At 43.8% G+C, this 19,386-nt stretch overlaps 1 protein-coding gene across 2 annotated transcripts; it reads left to right on the top strand.

The window, feature by feature from the left end:
• Nucleotides 1-7,388: 7,388 nt before the first annotated feature.
• LOC143497913 (E3 ubiquitin-protein ligase TRIM35-like) lies at nucleotides 7,389-19,386 on the top strand. Of its 2 annotated transcripts, none has more exons than XM_076993546.1 (7): nucleotides 7,389-7,501; nucleotides 7,643-8,122; nucleotides 8,469-8,564; nucleotides 8,673-8,903; nucleotides 9,100-9,122; nucleotides 9,423-9,529; nucleotides 19,253-19,386. In XM_076993546.1, exons 2-7 carry the CDS (start codon nucleotides 7,718-7,720, stop codon nucleotides 19,297-19,299), a joined length of 909 nt encoding a protein of 302 aa, XP_076849661.1. In that variant the 5' UTR covers nucleotides 7,389-7,501; nucleotides 7,643-7,717; the 3' UTR covers nucleotides 19,300-19,386. The 2 variants fall into 2 exon arrangements, with proteins under 2 accessions (XP_076849661.1, XP_076849660.1); XM_076993545.1 differs by lacking the exon at nucleotides 19,253-19,386 and adding an exon at nucleotides 11,717-14,638.

The raw sequence follows: 19,386 nt of genomic DNA, 5'->3' as shown, positions 1-19,386 counted from the left end.
TCCCCTCCAGCCTCTATCAGCTGGCGGAGTTCTGCAAAGAGGAGTTGACAAAAATCCCAAAAAGTAGATTTGAGACACTCGTTTGTGTTTACAGAAGACGTTTGGTTGAAGTAATGGCTGTGAAAGGAGATGCCACAATGTACTATCTAAAAAAGTTCACATACTTTTCCACTTTGCAGGTTTTCAGTTTTTTGAGAGAGAAATTACTTTTGTTCAATAAATTATGAACACAGTAACACGCAGCGGCCGCTCCGGGTCCGACAAATGGTGCTTTTGTTTAGAAAGAAGTTTAGAAGGCGAGAGCTATATCTGACAGTCTCTGTGTGGGGGTAGGAGGAGGTAACCAAGATGACGACCTTCTGGGAGAAATTTGTTTGGTCGCCAATGCAGATAAGCAGAATGATGAATTTAACAAGGAGCTCGTCCTTGAGTGTTTGGGCACACAAACTCCTCTTAAGTCAGCGGTCTCCAAACTGTGTTACTGTTTGTCGCTACTTCCAGTTTTTTTCCCGCTGTTAAGTGCAAGGGAACACCAGTGCTCATGTTCTACCCCCGCCAGACCCTGTTACAGTGGAGAAATCACTCAGAAAAGCTCCAAGATGAAGTTCTGCAGACGCTACAAGAGCTCAGCCTGCTACGAGACCCAGGCCCGCAGACTGCGGCGTTGCCTGATGGCGGAGCCTGGCGGAAGTCTCATCGCAAGCGGTGCGAGCGAAAGCGGAAGCGCGGTAAGAGAGCCGGGATCCGCGCGAGGCTAAAGGCTAACCCCAGCCGCCCGGCTGTACCGTCGCTGTTCCTCGCACACGTTTGCTCCCTCCACACCGAACTGGAGCACATTCGGCTCCAGCGGACAACCCGGCGTGAGTTCAGAGACTGCTGTGTTTTAGTCTTCGTGGAGTCGCGGCTGAGCGACGACGTCCCGGACAGCGCCGTTCAGCTCGCGGGGCTCACCGCCTTCAGAGCGGATAGGAGCGCGGCCCCGTCCGGGAAGACCCGCGATGGTGGAGGCGTGTGTGTTTACATCAACACGGAGTGGTGCAGCGACGCTGTGGCTGTGGCCAGACACTGCTCTCCGCTGGTGGAGTTCCTGATAGTCAGATGTAGACCTTTTTATTTACCACGAGAACTCTCCTCCGTGCTGATAGCCGCCGTGTACACGCCACCCAGTGCTGGTCCTGATGCTGAGGAGACACTAGGCGAACTGTACGGAGCCATCAGCGACCTTCAACACAAACACCCAGACGGACTGTTCATTATCGCCGGAGATTTCAACCATGCAAATCTCAAGTCAGTCCTCCCTCAATTCCATCAGCATGTGGACTTTGCAACGAGAGGAGCGAACACACTGGATCTTGTCTACACAAACATCCCCAGCGCGTACCGGGCGGAGCAGCGCTCCCACCTCGCGTTCTCGGACCGCATGTGTGTGTGGCTCACTCCAGCCTACACACCGCTCGCCAGACGCTCCAGACCAGTTCAGAAGCAGGTGAGAACCTGGCCGGCAGGAGCCGTCTCTGCCCTTCAGGACTGTTTTGAGCGCACCGCGTGGGACATGTTCAGGGAGGCTGCAACTGAGGGCGACACAGTTAACCTGGAGGAGTACACAGCATCAGTCACTGGCTACATCAGCAAGTGCATTGATGATGTTACTGTCTCCAGGACCATCACTATACACCCAAACCAGAAGCCGTGGATGACTGCTGAGGTACATGCGCTGCTGAGGACCCGCAACTCTGCCTTCAAAGCGGGTGATAAGGCGGCCCTGAGGACAGCAAGGGGCAAACTGTCACGAGCCATCAGAGAGGCAAAGCACGCACATGCCCAGAGAATCCACAGCCACTTCAAAGACACTGGTGACACACGGCGCATGTGGCAGGGCATCCAGGCAATCACCAACTACAGGACAACACCACCGTCCTGTGACTGTGATGCCTCCCTCCCTGATGCCCTGAATGACTTCTATGCACGGTTCGAGGCACAAAACGACACGTCGGCAAGGAAGACCACACCCAAGCCAGACGAGCAGGTGTTGTGTCTGTCTGCAGTGGATGTGAGGAGAACTCTGCGCAGAGTCAACCCAAAAAAAAAAGCTGCAGGTCCAGACAACATCCCCGGCAGGGTGCTCAGGGAATGTGCAGAACAACTGACGGACGTTCTCACGGACATCTTCAACATCTCCCTGAGCAGCTCCACTGTCCCAACGTGCCTCAAGACCACCACCATCGTCCCCGTGCCACAGAAGTCCACAGTGTCCTGCCTCAACGACTACCGTCCCGTCACACTCACCCCCATTATCATGAAGTGCTTCGAGAGGCTAGTCATGAGGAACATTAAGACCCAGCTGCCCCCTTCACTAGACCCCCTGCAGTTTGCATATCGTCCCAACCGCTCCAAGGACGATGCCATCACCACCACCCTTCATCTCTCCCTCACCCACCTGGAGAAGAAGGACACCTTGCCAGAATGCTGTTCATAGACTTCAGTTCAGCATTCAACACCATCGTCCCACGAAAACTCATTAGGAAACTAAGCCTGCTGGGCTTAAACACACCCCTCTGTAACTGGATCCTGGACTTCCTGACTGGGAGGCCCCAGTCAGTCCGGATCGGGAACAGCACCTCCAGCACCATCACACTGAACACCGGGGTCCCCCAGGGCTGTGTTCTGAGTCCTCTGCTGTTCACCCTGCTGACTCATGACTGTGTGGCAAAACACAGTTCAAACCACATTATTAAGTTCGCCGATGATACAACACAGGCATGAAAATCTGTCACCTTTCGGCGAAATTCGCCGTTTTGAAGTTGAAAAGGGTGACCTACGTGAATCGTGTTGATCCGATGAGTTTTTTTTTGGGGGGGGGGGGGGGGGGGGTCGGGGGTCGGGAGATTATATGTATATATTTTAATTATCATATTGACTTAATAAGCAAACAGAGCACTTCCGAAATCGGCAATTCCAGCAGTTTCCGCCCAGAACCTTCATGGAGGCCAAATAGCGTTCAATCATACGAACGTTCTTCATTCATGTTATTCATTGCTAAGCAGGACGAGAATCAGGACCTAGTGCTACACCGCGGACAAGTCAGAAGAGCGTACATTTACCACTACATTTACCAGATCGTACATTTACCACTACATTTACCAGATCGTACATTTCCCAGTGGATTTAATTGGGTTATTAATGGTTTCAATCGTTTTCATATTTTGCGGTAAAACAAAGTTACTGCCGTTCGCTACAGCGTTGAACACCGTCAGAAATAGCCACAAGCTCTTGTGATAAATAGGTAGATGGGCATACTAAGTTCGCGTCAAGCCCGTGTAGTTAACGGCGACATAAAATGAGAAACAAGATTTTTTTTTAGTGTGTCTGTAGTTGTAACTGGTGAATCCAGGGACGTGTGAGGATAACATTCGCACCAGGGCTGAAAAGGTTGAAGATGAAGTTGTAAACGCTTGTCGTTTGAGTCTACCCTGTGCTTTAGCTCATGTTAGAAAATAAAAACACGTGAACCGTGGTATTTTTACACTCATTTTCGCCGCTGATGTATTTATTGGTTCTTTAAGACGTAATGGTTTTGACTGAGCCATCTGGAATGGCGAAAGCGGCTTCTCGCGTTTAAGGATCTGACTCGTACATTGAATCCATTGACAAGACAGTCAAAACATTTTTTTAATGGATTTTACTATATTTTACGGAGCCCGTAAGGTGACATCATGTAAAAAATAATAACGCGTGGCCACGACTTATTAACGCGTGGGAACGAGATACTAATGTCGCCTTTCACACGCGGCAACAAAGTTTATTTTTCCCAGGGATGTTCGCGAACTGACTGCCCAATGAAGGTAAACCTGGCTTTATATAAAGTAATACTTAATTATCTTGTTCGCACGCGTTAATTATCTCGTTTGCACGCGTTAGTAAGTCGTGGCCACGCGTTATTATATTTTTTACATGATGTCACCTTACGGGCTCCGTAATATTTGGCATCACCTGTCGCTGTATCCCCGTACACCAACAGCCACCCCCGTCGCCGTATCCCCATGACGTCACATGTCAATGCCCCCCACGTCAACGCCCCGTCGCCGTATCCCCATGACGTCACATGCCCCGCCCCCCGGTCTTCTCACCTTTTTAACCCCTGACCCATTTTCATGCCTGACAACAGTGCTGGGTCTCATCAGCAAAGGCGACGAGTCAGCGTACAGAGAGGAGGTGCAGTGGCTGATAGACTGGTGTAAAGACAACAACCTTCACCTGAACGTAGACAAGACCAAGGAAATGGTTGTTGACTTCAGGAGAGCACGTCACTCTCACTCTCCGCTCAACACCGATGGGTCCTCTGTGGAGATCGTCAAGAGCACCAAGTTCCTTGGTGTCCACTTAGCGGAGAACCTCACCTGGACCCTGAACACCAGCAGAACACCAGCCAACACCAGTTCTACAGCCAAGAAAGCCCAATAGTAGTAGTAGATGTAAAAAAGGCGCAGAGTGTAGTGTTAAAAGTGCGAGGTGAAGGTCTCGTGGAGTGTTATCAACGAGGTGTTAATGAGTCCACAGCTTTTGGAAAGAAGCTGATTTTCAAACAGTTTGTCCGTGTGTGTGTGTGTGCTGGTCCACAGATGGCAGCATCTTGAAGAGAGAGTGTCCCAAGTGTGTGTGTGCAGCTGCAGTCTGCTGGAACGGATAGTGTCCATGTTGGAGAGATCAGGCCCACAATTTATTATGGAATCAAAACGTGGAGCCAGTAGTCACTCTTGCACTACTGTAGTATTTAGTTCTGTCACACACGGTGGTCACTGCCTACAGCCAGGAGTGAGTGGGTGAGTGAGTGGGTGAGTGAGTGGGTGAGTGAGTGGGTGAGTGAGTGGGTGGGTGAGTGGGTGAGTGGGTGGGTGGGTGAGTGGGTGAGTGGGTGAGTGGGTGGGTGAGTGAGTGAGTGAGTGAGTGAGTGAGTGGGTGCGTGCGTGCTTCGGTGTAGCCACAATTCGGGGAGCTCGGACACAGACGCTGGTGTTGACGCTCTGAAGGTGCTCGTTTATTGTGAAATAACGAACATACTACACATGGGGCTACAGATGCTCCATTTATACATAAACGTCACAAAAGCAGCGCAGCGTTAATGAGATAATGTATACTGATCTATACATAAAGAAAAGATCAGAGTTTATGCAAACTGAAGAGTCATTAGAATGCAAAACAAACTCATTGAAGCACATCTCATGAGTACCGTGTTTACTGTTATTTATTAATCACCAGTTTAACCAAGTTGTCCCAGGTGATGAATAGCTATAAGAGTTACTTGTTTCTTGTCGTGACCAAAGTTATATTTTAATATATCTAACCCTGATTCAATTTATTCTTTTGACCTTTGTTTCTTCATACTGTATCAGAGTTCTATTATATGGTTGTGTATTAAAGATTAAATTGCAAATGACTATAATTTTGTAAGTTAAAGATCTGTTGCTGATTACAACTTAAAGTGGTGATGAGGTCTTAAACATTTTTGGAAGGTCTTTAAAAAGTCTTAGAAGGGTATTGAATTTAATTTCAGTATTTCTGCATATTCATTATCCGAACCGCTTAATCCCGCTAGTCGGGGTCACGGGGGGCTGGAGCCAATCCCAGCAACTCCGGGCGAAGGCAGGGTACACCATGGGCAGGTCGCCAGTCCACCGCACGGCCTATTTCTGCATATACACTTTTGTATCTCACTTATATTAGTAAACAACCGACTCGTTACCTTCCGCCATTTTTTCTCTGCTCTGAACGCCTTGTAGCGGGACTATAGTTGTCTTGTAGTCCCGCTCCATAGTATTATCCCTTCATTGTACAGTATAATTCCTATCTGCATTCTGTGTTTCAGTCTAGCATTTTGTTGTCTTCTTTTTAATAAATATTAATTATCTTGCATTTTCGTCACCCACATTCGTCAAAGGTGACAAGCGTTACACTGCTGTCCAGTAGATGAAGCTGTGTGTGACTTTAAGGTATGAAATGTACACTACTGTTTTGGTTTAACTAATGTTTTCCCATATTTATGATTATCTTGAAATATATGTTAGAAAGATTAGAATTTCACAGTGAAACAATATAAATAAAACATTGATACACAACCATACCAACTCCACATAGTCACACACATATACACCACACAGACACACACATGCATACATCTCTCTCATACACACTCCACAGTATCAGTTTTGCAGTAAAGGTTATATTTTACTGCATTAGGAACATTACTGTAAATTGTAGCCTAACCCAAAAAATAATTACCGTAATTTCAACATAATTAGCCATGGTCCCATATGTGTAAAATACACATATACAAAAAAAGCCACACAAAGGGGAAAAAACAGGATACAAAACTGAACAGTCTTATGTCATGTCTAATCTAAACGGTCTTCAGCAGTTGGCCACATGTTTTCATCCACATCACATCTGATGTTGGCCCTTGCCATGCACCTGGGATAGAAAAACTTGGTATGCCTTATTCACCCCTGGCTGTCTTCAGCTAAAATGTCTCTGCAGCTGGGATCCATTGCATCCAGGAGGGACATTTGGTCATGGGGTCGATGATCATACGCGTTCCTCGGGGATTCCTCTGGGGGTTGTTGTGGGAGTATAGGGTACGGGGCCCTACCCTATCCAGTCCCTGTACAAACGGAGCAGGAGCTTGGTTCACATGGCTGGAAGTAAATCAGACTGGTTCCCGGTGTGAGTTGGACTCTGCCCTTTGTCACCGATTCTGTTCATAACCTTTATGTACAGAATTTCTCGGCTTGGCCAAGTGGCAGAGGGGGTTCAGTTTGGCTCTGTCTTAGAGATAAGATACGGAGCGCGGTCATCTGGGAGAGACTAGGAGTAGAATCACTGCTCCTCCATGTAGAGAGGAACCAGTTGATGTGGTTTGGGCATCTGGTCCAGATGCCACTTGGGCATGTCCAACTAGGAGGAGACCCCCCCCCCCCCCCAAGACCCAGGACAAGCTGGAGAGATTGTATTCCTCCTGGGAACGCCTCTGTATTCCCCCAGAAGAGCTAGAAGAGGTGGCTGGGGAGAGGGAAACCTGGACCTCTTTGATTAGGCTACTGTCCCCATGACCCATGACGCAGATAAGCAGAGGAAAATGAATGGATGGATGAATGGATGGATGAATGGATGGATGGATGGATGGATGGATACCAAAAACTAGTACCGGGTCCTAAAGCCCTGCAGATACCCCACAATACACAATTAGGTGCTTCCGTTACATAAATATTTACTTTAAATTGTTTTGTTGCACTCCTATGTAATGAGTAAATATAAAACCTGAAATCGAGTTAGTGGACGTTTCCCTGATTCAAGTACTTGATAGTAAACTGGCGCCATCTGGTGGAAAAATAATAGTTTTTCACCTCCTTTATTTCTTTACTAAAGCTCCTCCTCCCTGTACACGCCTGCCTGTATGAGGAAGTAAATCTGGGAATGCCACACGAGTCTTTATTAATTCTGCGTTCAGGTGAGTTATAAATATTATGAGAACCTCTTAACTCTGGTATTTACTTCTTTCTGCCTTATTTCTGAAAGGAGTCTAAACTCCCTCAGCTGGATAAAGGACTACAGTGACTGATTCTCTCCTGTGCTACTGTGTTTATTACAGAAGATCTAAAAGTCAAAGTGAAGTTTGTACAGAAGGAGACATTACAGAGAAACAGCACAGCAGCTGTTGGAGGAAATGGCTGCTACAAACATTCTGTCAGAAGAAGAGTTTTCATGCCCTGTGTGCTGTGACATCTTCAGGGATCCTGTTTTACTGTCATGTAGCCACAGTGTGTGTAAAACCTGTCTGCAGCAGTTCTGGGAAACCAAGGGGTCTCAAGAATGTCCAGTTTGTAGGAAAAGATCTTCAAGAGATGATCCTCCCTGTAATCGTGCACTAAAGAACCTGTGTGAGTCTTTTCTAGCGAGCAGGATCCAGAGATCTTCAGCAGGGTCTGAGGTTCTCTGCAGTCTGCACAATGAGAAACTCAAAGTCTTCTGTCTGGAGGACCAACAGCCTGTGTGTTTGGTGTGTCAGATTTCAAAGGCACATAAAACTCATGACTGCTGTCCAGTAGAGGAAGCTGTGTGTGACTTTAAGGTATGAAATATACACTAATGTTTTAACTAATGTTTTTTTCCAGTGTTTACAATTATCTTGAAACATATGTTAGACAGTCTAGATTAAATTTGTCAGACGATGACATTTCAGACAGCTAAATCAGACCTTCAGTCACTGTGAAAATATAAATAAAAATATTGATATACAATCTGCTACAATATATCATACATCTCAATTTGATGGTAAAAGGATGAAAAGGAATCACAGTAAATCATGCCATTGTGTTCAGTCATTATAATCACTGTAATCTCCAGCACATCTATACAGATACAGTGATGAGTCCTTTAATACTCACACTGTCCTCTACTAAACCCGTATTTTACAGAACAAACTCAAGACCTCACTGGAGTCTCTACAGCAGCATCTGAAGGTCTTAGAGGAACATAAACAAGTCTGTGAGAAAACAGCAGCACACATTAAGGTGAAAGGTCACTGAGTTCTGAATGGTGCTGTGATCACTGTCCACGTACACCATAATGAAACACACACATTTGGACAGTTTATATTTCCTCATCATCTCCCATTCCAGTATCAGGCCCGGCACACAGAGAGGCAGATAAAGGAGGAGTTTGAGAAGATCCACCAGTTTCTAAGAGTTGAAGAAGCAGCAAGAATAGCTGCACTGAAGGAGGAAGAGGAGCAGAAGAGTCACATGATGAGGAGGAAGATTGAGGAGATGAGTGGAGAAATAGCATCTCTTTCAGATCAGATCAGAAACACAGAGAAGGAGATGGAAGCTGAGAACATCCCGTTCTTACTAGTAAGAATCACTCAGTCTGTCTCTCACTTAGACACACGTACAAAACATGTTAAATACACCAATGTAGAAGAAAAAGAATCACTCTTTAGTGTCTTTAGACACATTGATTTTATTATCATATAATGAAAAGGCATATTTGAAAGAAAATGACAATTGTATTTCAATTTCTGTGTTTGTCCCTCTGTTTCCTTCTCAGAATGTGTTGTCCACATTGAAACAGTAAGTGATTATTATTTCAGTTTGATCTCCATATTGTGTTACACATTGTCTTTGTGAAATTATTCTGATACATTCAGATCTTCACAATGTGGTCTCTGTTATTTCAAAAATATGATATATGAATATGGTATTTAGGAATAAAAATATATAGATATTGACGATGTGCAAACATTTCAAAGACATATTGATGGATTTAATTAAATATATTTCACATGTTACTTTTAATGTTAAATACTTTGAATAAGATAAATAATAATCTATTTTATATTTTAATAATATAATAGCTTTATATATTTCCAGAGTTCATCACACCCCAAAGGAACATGAGAAGGTGTCAGGAGCTCTGATCAATGTAGCAAAACATCTTTCCAACCTGAAGTTCAGAGTCTGGGAGAGAATGCAGTACTGTGAGTTTTGGTGTTCTTTGATTAATTAGAGTAATTCTGTTCTCCTCACAATTAGAACTATAGAGAGAGAAACATTAACATTGTGTGTTTGGTAAATGAACTATTCCAGTATTAAAGGCTGTATTAGTATAAACAGTGAGGGGGACGACCAGTTGGCTGCTGGTCTGAGGAGAGACAGTCAGTCCATTAGGAGATCTACACCACCCACTCTCCACCTCTACACACCACCCACTCTCCACCTCTACACACCACCCACTCTCCACCTCTACACACCACCCACTCTCCACCTCTACACACCACCCACACTCCACCTCTACACACCACCCACTCTCCACCTCTACACACCACCCACTCTCCACCTCTACACACCACCCACTCTCCACCTCTACACACCACCCACTCTCCACCTCTACACACCACACACTCTCCACCTCTACACACCACCCACTCTCTCCATCTCTATACACCACCCACTCTCCACCTCTACACCACCCACTCTCCACCTCTACACACCACCCACTCTCCCTGGGACATCACCACCTCCACCTGCTCCTCCATCCTGCCTCCTCCTCCATCCTGTATAAATGAAGATACTAGGGGTCTATAGGAAGTCCGGTACTCTGAGTCTGAGCTCCATGGATCTCCATCTCTGAGGGACCAAGCGTGTCAGCTGGGACTCTGCCTTGTCTCTGTGTCTGTCTCTGTCTGTCTCCCTGTCAGTCTTTGTTTCTGTGTTTGACTCTGTCTTTGTCCCTGTCTCCATCTTTGTATCTGTCCCAGTGTTGTCCTTTGAGTTGTTGTCCCACCCCCTCAAGTGGTGACTGAAGCAACTTTCTTTACTCGTGTCTGCGTTATTCCTGGTGTCTGGGCAACAAGGTGGCTTGGTGGTTAGTACGTTTGCCTCTCAGCACTGGGGTCTTGGGTTCAAGTCCCTATCTGAGTGGAGTTTCCATGTTCTCCCCGTGTGTGTGCGTGGGTTTCCTCCGGGATCTCCGGTTTCCTCCCACAGTCCAAAGACATGGAGGTTAGGTAAATTGGCATTCCCTGATTCCCTGACAACTTCTCCCTGGGTGTGTGTCTGTGTCTCTTCATGTCCAATAAAAAAAGCAGTTGTCTGAGTGTGTGTGCATGAATGTGTGTGTGCTTGTATGCCCAGTGGTGGATGGTGCTCTGCCACTAGGGTCTGTCCTCTCTCTCCCCTTCCTGCACCCCATTCAGTCCCTCAGGGGGCTGTGGATCCCGGTAGAGAGTATGCTCTGCGCAATTGGCTGCCGCTTCTTGCCAGTGTGTGATTGGTTATATAAGAGTTGTACCTGTATTAAAATTGTAAAAAGCGACCTTGGGTATCTAGAAAGGCGCTATATAAGTTGAAACATTAATTAATGAATTCATTCCCATATTTAAAGGAAACTTCCCCAAATCTCTGTGATGAACAAAACAAAACGGTTGTTTATTCCAGGCTGTACATGCAATTAAATAAATTTAAAACAAAACTTTCAAACCATGGTTAGGTCCAAATATATGATGCAGCACAAACGTTAAACACGGTAAGAAAAAGCGACAGTGACCTAATTTCTTCACATAAACAAATGGTGCCTGTAGACATTTATATTTACATAATCAGTACAAATATCACCTCTGGCATCTAAATACTATAGCATCTAAGTACTATATACAGCAATATATAAACATATGTACCTCTTCATAAAAAAGTAATTAACTAAACACATTTACACACAATGCAAAGAAGGTCCTTATGTCTCCTACACCACTGGTGTTAGTCTCTCTGGGAGTAGCGCCCTTTAGTGGGGGAACTGTAACGGTATCCACCCACTAATGAGGACACACACACACTTCAGTACACAGACACTAATAATACACACATGCAGTGTGACACTCAGTGTAACAGTAACACTGCACTAGTTAAGTGTCACATGTGATACTCAAATAATGAACCCAAGATATGTAGAAATATATTAATGAATAAAACAGACACAATTTCAAGCGTCAAAACAACAAGCACACAAGTACTGCAGGGGTGTGTGGTGAACACACAACATCACCATCATTTCCCTCTTATCAACCTACTGCAGCATTTCACTCAGAGTAAAGGGCCTGCAGTCTGTAGATGTGACCTCATCACATAAACACACGAACATGATGATTCATTCTGTTCTCTCTCCTCAGACCCTGTTACTCTGGACCCCAACACTGCATATCCATGCCTCCACCTGTCTGGTGATCTCACTACTGTAAAATGCAGATCACAGCAATTACTGCTTCCTGATAATCCAGAGAGATTTGATAAGTATGCGTGTGTCCTGGGCTCTGAGGGCTTTAACTCAGGGACACACTGCTGGGATGTTGATGTTGGAGACCGTGATGACTGGGTACTGGGTGTATCTAGAGAGTCTGAATGTAGAAAGGGAGAGAATATCTGGGATTCAGTGTGGAGTCTGGGCTACAGTAAAATCACTGGTCAATACTGGACACGCTGCCCAGGACAACAAGGTCACTACTTCACACTTACAGAGAAACTGCAGAGGGTCAGAGTTCAGCTGGACTGGGACAGGGGGAAATTGACATTCACTGATCTTCTAACCAGTTCACACCTGTGCACCATAACACACACTTTTACTGACACTGTTTTCCCATTATTCTGCAATAACAGTTCCTCTCCTATGAGGATCTTACCAGCAAAGATATCAGTAACAGTAAAATTAATGTTGCCTTGAATTATTCTTCATATATATAAGAATGAACATTATATATATATATATATATATATATATATATATATAAATAAAGGGAACACTAAAATAACACATCCTAGATCTCAATTAATAAAAACCTTTGAAATCAGTTGAAAATCTCTCATTTCTACCTGTTGTCTGTTCCATTTGCACAAGAGTTGTTGAAATTGATTCACAATCAGTGTTGCTTCCTATCTGAACACGAAGTGTGGATGACTTGGGAGTTACATTGTGTTGTTTAAGTGTTCCCTTTATTTTTTTGAGCAGTGTATATATATATTAGGGGTGGGACGCGATAAAAAAAAAAATTAATCTAATTAATTAGAAGCTTTGTGATTAATTGATCGAAATTAATCGGATTTTAATCGCATTTCAGTATTTAACATGAGAAATATTAATTTAAGTTTGAATAGTTTATTTTTCAACCAGTCTACTACACAGACCAATAGATGAGTGCAGAAAACAGAGCAAACAGTTTTCAGAACACTGGAAATTCTGACCAAAAATGTTTAATTTTGGGAGTTTTGCTCAGGATATTGGAAGAATAAGAAGAACTGAAGTAAATTAGAAGATGTTTTTAATACTATTTTAGATGGTGAGCTTTCTTTAATTTCCAAGGCCTCTGCCACAGGCATCTCCATAGTGCCTAGAAGTGGTCTTCTGCATGCTCAAAGCAAATGACTGGATCTTCCATTCATCATCTATAATATGAGCTGTCACACCAAGATAATTCTTGTTGTGAACAGAGGTCCAGTGATCCCCAGTCAGAGCCACATTTGTGGCGCTCTTCACAATAACCTGTTTTACTTCCCTTTCCTCATGATACAGCTGCTGGATTTTCTTCGAGATTGTCTTTCTGGACAGCAGTTCGTAACATGCATCAGTTGACGCAGCAGCGCTTGTAAAACCGTAGCGCGCGACTCCGCGTTCATACTTGCCGCGTCTTACCACAGAGAGCGGTCTACAGTCCATAGCAATCCATCTCGCCAGTGAATTTGTCAATTTGTCTGACGTGGACTTTTTATTTCTTAATTTGAACCCCGACATGTGGTCTAGTGTTGACTGGCGACACTGTTTGCTCGTACTAGGAATACATTTAGCAGCTAAGTTATCATTACTGACCTGCGCGTTAGCCCCAACATGTTTTGCGTTGAGGTGGTAACGAAGGGTGGAAGTGCTCCTGTGATAAGCGAACCCCTTCCTACATAAAGTGCAAATAACACTATTTGTGTTTGTACTTTCATCTGGAAGTTTCTTATATTTAAATTTCCCATCCACCAGCGTAGCCTCTTCAGTCATCTCCATCATGCTCATCATCTTATTGTGCGGTCCATATAGTAGGCTTGTCACGATACTAAGAATTACAACTTCGATACGATACTTAAAAAAATATTGAAATTTGATACCATTTTCGATACCAAAGTCAGATACGGTGCTAATTTCCGTTTTAAAGCCTTTTTATTTTTTTTTATAAACAAACAAATGAATGTTGCTTTGTGTTTGAAAATGCTTGAAATTGTAACTTCATTTCACAACAAATATCTGTCTGACTGAACAGTTCTTTTGTATTACAAGCATCTTGTATTTCCAGGATGAAACATGAGAACGTGAAGACGTTACGATTGGGCGTTTTGAAAATGAACAACCATTAAATAATGTGATAAAAAAACGAATAATTTCGAGTATATGTATAAATATTTAACTTATCCCAACAAACATGCGACGTCAGAAAGACGTTAAAATCAAGTCTGTATCACGTCGGTTAGTCCAGACCCATTTTTGCATGTCTGGTGGACGTTCAAAACTGGTTCAAAATCTGACAGTGTGACTAGGACCTTAACCTTTTAACTTAACATGAACGTCTATGACGAGTTTTCTATCTGAACGTCTGACTAGGACCTTTATTGGATGTCAGGACGTGCAAAAACTGCAACTGAACGGCAGTAATAGACGTTTAAAAAAGACGTCGCTAAAACTTTCATTCTGGCTTTTCAGTGGACGTTTTTTGAACGTCTGACAAAGTGTCTTTGCTCGTGCTGGGAAATATTGAAATGGACCTTGAAAGTGACATACAAGTGTTTGAATTCCACAAGGTGTATGAACCCTGCAAACATGACTTTGTTCATCGCACTGTAGCGGCGCACGCGAGGTCGTGCACCTCTCGAATTTTGTAACTTCGCGCGCGCCGCGCCTCAGCGCAATGAACAAAGTCATGTTTGCAGGGTTCAATTCAAGCGCCTGTACCAATATTTCCCAGCACGTTAAACTTAATTAAGTTAAATATTTATACATATACTCGAAATGATTCGAAATATTGCGCATTTAATCACATTATTTAATGGTTGTTTATTTTCAAAATGCCCAATCTTAACGTCTTCACGTTCTCTCATGTTTCATCCTGGAATTACAAGATATAATGAGATAATAAGAAAACTGTTCAGTCAGACAGATATTTGTTGTGAAACGAAGTAGTTACAATTTCAACATTTTCAAGTATTTTAGCCTAAATTGCAGCACTTTTCAAACCTGAAACACATTGAAACACAAAGCAGCATTAAAATTCGTCAGGTAAGTGTTCATTCCCCTGTTTTGAGGGGTGTTTCTTTTATACTACCACATATAGTTTCGGACAACACTGCAAAGCGGAAAGTATAAAGCCTCCACCGCTCGCGGAGGTTCGCGCGAGGTGCGTGCGGAGTCGAGCGCTATGGTCACTCAACCGGGCTTTAGCGCCCTTCGTTGAAATGTTCCAAAAGCACCGCTTGCAAACGGGCTTGTTCATGTCCTTCGGTTTTCCATCTGTATCTGCTTCGAATCCAACAGCACTGCGTTTGCTTTAGCTGCCATATTAGCATTACAAACTATCCTGTGCATTAAGGCAGCTTGGGTGGGTCAAACGAAAGCGCATTTTATGTAAAAAGAATCGATACTTAAGGGAAACGAGTATTGTACCGTTTCAGAATGTTCAGTATCGATACGTATCGATATATCGATTTTTTTGACAACACTACCATATAGGCCTAATCTGTATGTCTGGAACTCGTGTCACGAATTTACAAAATAATAGAACAAATAGAGTCTTAACAAACTAAACTCTATCCTACAAAATTTCTTTAAAAACTATTTCTTTAGTGTCTTCATACAGGGAGGGCAACATTTTAGTTTTAAGATTAAGATACTTTCGCGAGTGACCGTAGCGCGCACGACTCACATTCTGTGCAGTGTCATCCTAAACGATATGTGGTAGTATAAAGAAACACCCCTCAAAAACAGGGGAAGGAACATTTACCTGATGAATTTTAATGTTGCTTTGTGTTTCAGGTTTGAAAAGTGCTGGAATTTAGGACTTGAAAATGCTTGAACTTGTAACTACTTCGTTTCACAACAAATATCTGTCTGACTGAACAGTTCTCTTTGTATTACGTTAACAAATACGAACCTCTTGTAATTCCAGGACGAAACATGAAAGAACGTGAAGACGTTAAGATTGGGCATTTTGAAAATAAACAATCATTAAATAATGTGACAAAAAAGCACATTATTTCGAATCATTACGAGTATATGTATAAATATAAGGGGTGGGCATAGATTATTTTTTTAATCTAGATTAATCTCACTGAAATCTTGAAATTAATCTATATTAAAATGGCTCATATGCGTGCTACCCAAGTAATGACTAAAAGTCTTTGAGATAGGGGTTCTTAATACAGAGGGTGCATTAGACCAGGGGCTCTTCTCCTGTTTCCAAAATGCATCAATGACTTCTTGAGAAAGCTGTTCTACTTTGATACTTGAAGAAAAAAAACGTGCTCAATAAAATGTAGGCTACTCGTGTTCAACGGTTTATTCAGTTAAACATGAATTTGTAAGCCTACATACTGTACATTAAAAGGGGTTGATATCATGTTTATTAAGCTAAACATGATATTTGAAATGTAAGCCAACATTTAGTACATTTAACCTGTTTTTTTCCCCTGGGCTGCATCAGTGCTTGACCCAGCGTCAGCAGCATTAGCAAACGGGTGCTTTGTGTTTAAATGGTACTTCAGACTGGTAGAACTCCTACAATAAACTAATTCCGCGTTGCATAAGGTGCAAACAACTTTAGTCTCGTCAATGTCTCCATTAGGAAGCTTCCTAAAAATGAATTTTCCATGAAACAAACCTGGCGAGTTCGTGGCTGCATCCATGTAAACACATGTACGATTTGTAATTCACAGGTTTGAAAACTCGTTCTCGTCCCTACTGTGTAATCTGGTTAGGAATACAGCCGAGCTAAACTATCAAGTTGAAAGTCATCATAGTTTGCTTACCTATTTTGACCCAGTTCCCAACCCAACTTTAAGAATAGATTAACGGCGATAATTTTTATATCGCCCGATAAGAGTATCAAATTAACGAACACTGTTAACGCCGATAACGGACCACCACTAATAAATATTTTACTTAATTAAGTTTAACGTGCTGGGAAATATTGAAATGGACCTTGAAAGTGCCGTACAAGTGCTTTAATTCCACCTTATAAAGGTGTATGAACCCTGCAAACGTTCATTGCGCTGAAGCGCGGCGCGCGAAGTTACGCACGTGTGTTTACAACAGCCACCTGCCTCATCTCGCCCTGCTAATAGAAACGTGTGTCTCAGGCTATGACGCAAATCTTCGTTGACATAAATGTTGAAATTTAATTTAATTTATTCTACACATTCTTACAGCATTGGAAAACGTTAAGAATGTTGGAGTCATGTTTGTCTCCTACAAAAACTATATAAAAAATATATATATATTTCTCTCCCCCATCTTTTTACATTTTCAAACATTTTTGAAAAAGCTCCAGGGAGCCTCTAGGGCAGCGCCAAAGAGCCGCATGCGGCTCTAGAGCCGCGGGTTGCCGACCCCTGCTCTAGACAAGTTAAAATGAGGCTCAGTAGTGTGTGTGGCCTCCATGTGCCTGTATGACCTCCCTACAACACCTGGACATGCTCCTGATGAGACGGTAGATGTTCTCCTGAGGAATCTCCTCCCAGACCTGGATTAAAACTTCAGTCAACTCCTGGACAGTCTGTTGGTGGATGATGTCCCAGATGTGCTTGATTGGATTCAGGTCTGGGGAACGGGCAGGCCAGTCCATAACATCAATGCCTTCATCATGCAGAAACTGCTGACACACTTCAGCCACATGAGGCCTAGCATCGTCATGCATCAGAAGGAACCCAGGGCCAACTGCACCAGCATATGGTCTCACAATGTGTCTGAGGATCTCATCCTGGTACCCAATGACAGTCAGAGTACCTCTGGCTAGCACATGGAGGTCTGTGTGGCCCTCCAAAGAAATGCCTCCCCACACCGTTACTGACCCACTGCCAATCCGGTCATGCTGGAGGATGTTGTAGGCAGTAGAACATTCTCCACAGTGTCTACAGACTCTATCACGTCTCCAGACTCTATCATGTGCTCAGTGTGAACCTGCTCTCATCTGTGAAGAGCACAGGGCGCCAATGGTGAATCTGCCAGTCTTGGTGTTCTCTGGCAAATGCCAATCACCCTGCACGGTGTTGGGCTGTAAGCACAAGCCCCACATGTGGACATCAGGCCCTCATACCACCCTCATGGAGTCTTCCTGACAGTTTGAGCAAAAACATGGATATTGGTGGCCTGCTGGAGGTCATTTTGCAGGGCTCTGGCACTGCTCCTCCTGTTCCTCCTTACACAAAGGAGGAGTTAGTGGTCCTGCTGCTGGGTTGTTGCCCTCCTACGGCCCTCTCCATGTCTCCTGGTATCTGCTCCATGCTCTGGACACTGTGCTGACAGACACAGCAAACCTTCTTGCCACAGCTCATGTTGATGTGCCATCCTGGATGAGCTGCACTACCTGAGCAACTTCTGTGGGTTGTAGACACCACATCATGCTACCTCTTTGGTGAGAGAACTGACAAAATGCCAAAGTGACCAAAACATCAGCCAGAAAGGATGAGAACAGAGAAAAGGTCTGTGGTCTCCACCTGCAGAACCTCCTTTATAGGGGGTGTCTTGATATTTGCCTTTCATTTCTACCTGTTTTCAGTTCCATTTGCACAACAGCAGGTGAAATTTATTCACAATCAGTGTTGCTTCCTAAATGAACAAGTTGGTTTCACAGAAGGGTGATTAATTTGGAGTTACATTGTGTTGTTAAAATGTTCCCTTTATTTTTTTAGCAGTGTATATTCAATACATGTTTTTTATATTAGTATCCTAACCTTACCTATCCACATGATGCTGTTTTATTGTTTTAAACAATAGGTTGTCATGACATTTTTAATGCCTGAATTGTCAGAGAGATTGATAGAGTGGAGTTCACAGTTTGTGAATATATGTGAGAAATGTGGAACTGATACTGGTACTGACCAATATCTCTTACCATTATGTTAATAATGTTCAGCAGACCAAAGCTATGTTCGAAATTACATACTACATACTGTATACTGCATACTGCACTCAGTATATACTGTATACTGCATACTGGTCCTCATAGTAGTATGTGGCATACTATCCAGGATGGGATAAACCATACTACTGGGTCACATAAAGGTATAAGGAACAGGAGTTTAATGTTAACACAAAACACCCATGTAGACAGCTAAGAATAGCCTGCCACACGTTCTATGGGTATCCACATGCTAAATACCAGTAGCCCATAAAATAACTGATATTCAGGGGGAGGTGTAACACGGGGAAGTGTACGCAGTGTGGGGTGTAACACAGTGTGGGGTGTAACACAGTGTGGGGTGTGATGCAGTGTGGGGTGTAACACAGTGGGGGGTGTAACAGTGTGGGGTGTGACACAGTGTGGGGTGTGACACAGTGTGGGGTGTGACACAGTGTGGGGTGTAACACAGTGTGGGGTGTAACACAGTGGGGGGTATCACACAGGGGGAGGTGTGGGAATGTGTTCCATTGGTGTCTTTTTATTTGTGATTTACTGATTTCCCAGTGTTCACCAGCAGATGGGTTCTCCTCTCTGAGTCTTGGTCCTCTTGAGCAGCGGTCACCAAACTCCGGGCCGTGGACCGGTAACGGTCGGTGGGTCATTTGGTACCGGGACACACAGAATTGTTATCATCAATG

This window comes from Brachyhypopomus gauderio, unplaced genomic scaffold (genome assembly GCF_052324685.1).
Source record: "Brachyhypopomus gauderio isolate BG-103 unplaced genomic scaffold, BGAUD_0.2 sc116, whole genome shotgun sequence".
Classification (NCBI taxonomy): domain Eukaryota; kingdom Metazoa; phylum Chordata; class Actinopteri; order Gymnotiformes; family Hypopomidae; genus Brachyhypopomus; species Brachyhypopomus gauderio.
Note: the sequence above shows the minus strand (reverse complement) of the source record. Positions and strands in the feature narration are given on the sequence as shown.